Below are 5,638 nucleotides of genomic sequence, written 5' to 3'. Positions count from 1 at the left end.
AAAAAAAAAAAAAAAAAAAAAAAAAAAAAAAAAAAAAAAAAAAAAAAAAAAAAAAAAAAAAAAAAAAAAAAAAAAAAAAAAAAAAAAAGAATGATCAGCTGATTAAATGATGGCAATGCAGTGTCACATAAAGTTATATTCATCATTTGGCATCCCACTTCATTAACTACACACACAGATGTGTACCTCCAACTAAAAAGTGGTTATTTTAGGGTGACTTTAGTTTTTCTGTTATTTGCTATACCTTAAAATATCTATTTCATATTTCAAAAGTAAGTGGTATTAACAAGTGGCCATGTAATCACATTAACAATTCAGTCATATTCTATGTTCATTATATAAATGTATATATATATATATATATATATATATTTAAAATTCTATAGTTATAAAATAACCTTTGCTCAAAAAAAATGATCAGCTGATTTGTCCAATATCTTTTAACCCTCTTATGTGTGTGTTAATATTTGAAAAGGTAAGTTAGGAAATCTACAGTGCTGTTTGAGACTTGCTTTGTCCCTTGTGTGTAGTGTTCTGTCGTATGCTTTAAACACATTTAGTTTCTTTCCTCTGTAGTTATATAGTTTTGATTTTACTAAAAAAAAAAAAAGACTATTTTGGTTCCTTTCTATGATTATTATGCAATTAAAAAAAAAAAAGATCCTGGGCTGGTGAGATGGCTCAGTGTGTAAGAGTACCCGACTGCTCTTCCAAAGGTGTAGAGTTCAAATCCCAACAACCACATGGTGGCTCACAACCATCTTTAACAAGATCTGACTCCCTCTTCTGGAGTGTCTGAAGACAGCTACAGTGTACTTACATATAGTAAATAAATAAATCTAAAAAAAAAATAGATCCTAGGTGTCTTAGTCAGGGTTTCTATTCCTGGACAAAACATCATGACCAAGAACCACTTGGGGAGGAAAGGGTTTATTCAGTTTACATTTCCACATTGTTGTTCATCACTGAAAGAAGTCAGGACTGGAACTCAAGCAGGTCAGAGTGCAGGAGCTGATGCAGAGGCCATGGAGGGATGTTCTTTACTGGCTTGCTTCCCCTGGCTTGCTCAGCCTGCTCTCTTATAGAACCCAAGACTACCAGCCCAGAGATGGCACCACCCACAAGGGGACCTCCCCCCTTGATCACTAATTGAGAAAATGCCTTACAGCTGGATCTCGTGGAGGCATTTCCCCAAATGAAGCTCCTTTCTCTGTGATAACTCCAGCTTGTGCCAAGTTGACACAAAACTAGCCAGTACTCTGGGTATATATTTCATTACAAAAATGTATTATTGTTTCTAGTGAGAGATTGCAAACATGTCATAGTTTGTTTGTTTTTTTTGGAATTGTTTTCAGAACTTGGTGGTGACAGGCGCAGTTGACTGTAGCTTGAGAGGTTGGGACTTAAGGAATGTGCGACAGCCTGTGTTTGAACTTCTCGGTCACACTTATGCCATCAGGAGGGTGAAAGTAAGTCTTTCTCTTTTACATGGAGTGAAAACATAACCAGAAGTTGGTGACGTTTGTACAGAGTGTTTAGGGATGAAGTTTTACAGAGTTGGGGTGGAGCCCGGGCCATGCTCATCCTAGGTCAGTGCCCAGCCACTGAGCTACACCCTCAGTCTGGGTTTCCTGAGACAAAGTCTCATTGTGTGGGTCAGGTGACTTTGAAATTATATTCCTCCTGCCTCAGCCTCCCAAGTGCTGGCATTATTGATTGTTATGTGTGTTTTAGTCATCCAATTAAGGATGATATTGGAAGCTAAAATTAGGTTATATATTTGAGTAAGCTGGGATGATATAAAAATTCACTACTTGATGTTAATTAAAAATAACTTTCTCATCTTATTATCCAGTTGACTATTTCCTTTAACAGTATTTTTAGGTGTGTTAGTTTATATTTAGGGTTTATATGTTTCATAATTGCCCATTTGATGAGGGTGCGTGAATGGAGAGAAAGTAATTTTTTTTTTAGCATGACACTGTATATAAAAGTTACAACTGTGCAGGATGTAGAACCGATTCAGTCTGTGAACAGAAGGTGAGCTAACCTTCTAACCTTGCCTCCAGTAGGTGTGCCTGCATTGTAAGGGAACTTAGTTTAATTCCCCAGCTTCCTGTCAGCCGATTCTGCTGTTCCTGTGAAAACCTTCCTACGCAGTGGCGTCTCCTGATTATCAACTTTCCACATTAACAGCTACCAAGAACTTGACTGATGTTTCCAATATGATAGTTGTGCATTACCCCTATTTTGAATATTTCAAATAGCATTAAATTAATATTTTAAATTGTATTACTCAATGTAATTTTAAATATGTAGTACATAGTAGATTTAACTTTTACTTGTTTGGAAATTCCATACATGCATACAGAGTATTTGCTCATACCTACTCTTCTCCAACCTCACCAGGACCCTGGCACATACATTCCTCCCAGCTTCTTGCCCCCCCTCTGTCTCTCTCCCCCTCTGTCTCTCTGTCTCTGTCTCTCTTTCTCTCTATCTCTGTCTCTCTCTGTCTCTGTCTCTCTGTGTCTCTCTCCTTCTCTTTGTGTCTCTGTCTCTCTCTGTCTTTCTTTCTCTCTGTCTCTGTCTTTCTATATCTCTTTCTCTGTCTCTCTCTGTCTCCGTGTCTCTCTCTTTCTCTTTGTGTCTTTGTCTCTCTCTCTCTCTCTCTCTCTCTCTCTCTCTCTCTCTCTCTCTCTCTTATCCACTGAGTCCAGTTACAGCTGCTTCGTGCACATAGATGTACAAGCACCCACTGGAGCCTGGGCATTCCACTAGGGGAAACTGTCTTCCCTCCCTTGCAGCCATTTACTGCCAGTAGCTTTCAGTTATAGATGGGCCTTAGGAGCCCTCATCCATTTGTAGTGCTGTGTGCTCTGTCCTGACCTGGGGCAGGTCTTCTGACGGCAGCCACAGCTGTGAGAGTTCATGAGGACAGACAGTGTCTCACAGCAGTCCTCCCCCTCCAGCTCCCACAGTCCTCCATCTCCTCCTGTGTTCCCTGAGCTTTATAGAAGGGCCTGAGCCATCCTTAGTCACGGATTCTCCTCACTCCAGTTGTCAGTTTCTGTGATAACTACCATCTACTATAAAAATAAAAATAAGCTTTTCTATGTTTTTAATAATGGTCTTATATGGACAGGTTTCAGTGGTAGACAGAGTTTTTCTGTATTTCAGATTTTGTTGTGGGGAAAAATTAAGGTAATATAGTAAAAAAGTACTTTGCACGCTGTGTGAAGTGCTATTCAGGTTCAGTGACAGGGATGGGAATGTGACTCAGCTGTAGATTGCTTGCTTAGCATAGAGGCCTGGGTGTGGCCCCCATTAGCACATAACTGGGTGGTCTGTGTCTGCAATCCCAGAACTTGGAATGGAGAAGCAGGAGGATGAGGGTTCGATGGGCCTCAGCAAGGTTGAGGCTGGCCTAGGCTTCATGAGACCCTCCATCAAACGTAGAAAACGTGATATAAATCATCTCGGTGAAGCTTGAGGGATTTCTTTGAAGAATGTAAAAATAAAAGATTTTTCCATAAATGTCTACTTGAAAGGTCAGCATAAGTGTGTAAGGCCCAGGAAGACGCAGTTGTGATGAGCGGTTGTGTGTCCGGGGTGACATGGAGTGGCCGTCCGTGACTGTCTGACCTCTCTCTCTGCAGTTTTCACCGTTCCATGCCTCCGTGTTGGCCTCCTGCTCTTATGACTTCACTGTAAGGTACAGAGACCGCTCTCTAATACACTCTGTGTGCAACACTTAGTAGCATCTGTATGTGGTCTGTATATTGATCTGTAGCATCAACTTTCCTGAGACCTAAGGGGTTGCTTCACTACCAATCGCACTTTTCCTGCCTTTTACTCTTCTTCCCTTCTAACAAGTAAGTCTGGAAGCCACACCCTCTTGTCCTTTGTGCTTGACAGTCTCTACTTGCTTGTGTGAGGGCACTGAGTGTTGAACTTACATTGCCTGATCGCATGAACTACCCAGAGCTCCTCTCCCTTTTCTTCTATGGCGTGTTTGGTCTGACAAAATTTCTATGGTTATTTTCGTGCAATGTTTTCTTCTGACAGAACAGATTTGAAGTGTTATCTTAAGAGGAGGAACACATCTCTAACTTGCTTTTCTGGAGTGAGCATGTGTAAGGATGCAGACAAATTGGGGAGTAAACTCACAGAACGGCCAGGTTGTGGCTGTGGTGTGGTGTGGGGGTGTTTTGTTTCCTTTTGTGGGTCTCGCCTGCCTTGTGCACTGTACCTGTGAACACCATGTGCAGCTGAGGATGACTTTGGACTTGTGATGCTAAAACTCTACCTCCTGAGGCTGGGTTGAAGGCATGCGCCACTATACCCAGCCACATTTTGTTTTTAAAATGTATATGCAGTAAGGAGTGGTTGCAGCGCTGTTAGTCTGTAGTGATACTGGAGGTTTTAAAAGACAGTGCCAGGGACAGGAGGAAAACTTGTTGCTTGCTTGCCCTCCACCCAGCCATTTCCGGGCTGGAACTGTGGAGCTGTAGGTTATCTGCTGGGTGTTAGAGTTTTGTGTGAGTATCTTCAAGTCCATCAGTTTACTGGTGATCAAGCATGCAAGAGTGAGTTCACTAAGTGGAGATGAGTGTGAAGAGAGCTGAGCAGGACACTGCTTTCTTAGACTTAGCATTGGCCAGCAGACGGTGCACTCCACCAAAAGCAGGGGAGAGACCCCAGAGCAGTGTGTTCCGGAAGCTGCCAGGGAAGGATGGGTGCTGAGCAGGCAGAGGAGACTGAGTCCTCTCTGGGCACTCTTCTCACTGTGTCTCAGGACAGTTCTAGATGAGGAGCTGTGGCTTTCCAAAGTTCCCAGTGTCTGAAACTGATCACCTTTACCAGCTGAGCTTGCATGCTGAGACCTTGTTACTGTCCATTATACTGAAACTGATGATGTGTGATATTTCAGTACATAAAATGTTGTATTTACATATGTGCACCTCATAACAGGAGCTGCCAGTCTTACTTGTATAGTAGATCATAGTTGAGTAAGTCATAAAAATTCTAAACCTAGTATATAATCTCATATTGTGGACTATCTGTTGTTTGCTTTGGTGCCTTAAAATTTGTTATTACATTTATTCATTTATACGAGTGTGGAGGATATGTGTGTAGAGGTTAGAAGCTGCTTGGAGTTCCTAGGAAGACCAAAAGGGCAAACTCGGGTCAGGTCGTTAGGCTTGGCGGCACAAGCCTTTCCTTGTTGAGCCATCTCAGCAGCCCTGTATTGTTGTTAATTATTTAATAAAGCTTGAGTAAAAACTTCAGGTTTTATTAAAAGTATGGTTGAACTCCCTTTAGTGACTAAGCACTATGTTTCATGAAGATATGCCTTGACTTTTGCTGGTTCTGTTTAAGACTTTTATTATTATGTGAAAGCAGTGTGTGTTCAACAGAAACTGTAATTTGCATCTTTTCCTGGGCTAGCAGTATGATCTAATACTCTCTTTAAAAACTTAATTAAAAAAATGTAATTTTAGTAGCAATTATTTTGTTTTAATTAAAAATTTCTTAAATTAAAATATAATTACATTATTTTCTCTCTTCCTTTTCCCTTTTCTTCCCTCAAACCTTTCCTCCTTCTCCTCCTCCTCCTCCTCCTCCTCCTCCTCCT

General features: G+C 41.0%; 1 protein-coding gene across 1 annotated transcript in view; it reads left to right on the top strand.

Moving 5' to 3' along the window:
• The window catches only part of Pex7 (peroxisomal biogenesis factor 7), a 52,890-nt gene that overhangs the window by 23,681 nt on the left and 23,571 nt on the right, over positions 1-5,638 (top strand). Inside the window, exons 7-8 of the mRNA XM_021221417.1 lie at positions 1,356-1,469; positions 3,660-3,715. Of these exons, the coding sequence (XP_021077076.1) occupies positions 1,356-1,469; positions 3,660-3,715 (170 nt within the window). The remainder of the gene's footprint in view (positions 1-1,355; positions 1,470-3,659; positions 3,716-5,638) is intronic.

The sequence above is a fragment of the Mus pahari genome, chromosome 21 (assembly GCF_900095145.1).
Source record: "Mus pahari chromosome 21, PAHARI_EIJ_v1.1, whole genome shotgun sequence".
In the NCBI taxonomy this organism is placed as follows: Eukaryota; Metazoa; Chordata; class Mammalia; order Rodentia; family Muridae; genus Mus; species Mus pahari.
This window is presented reverse-complemented; position numbering and strand designations above follow the sequence as displayed.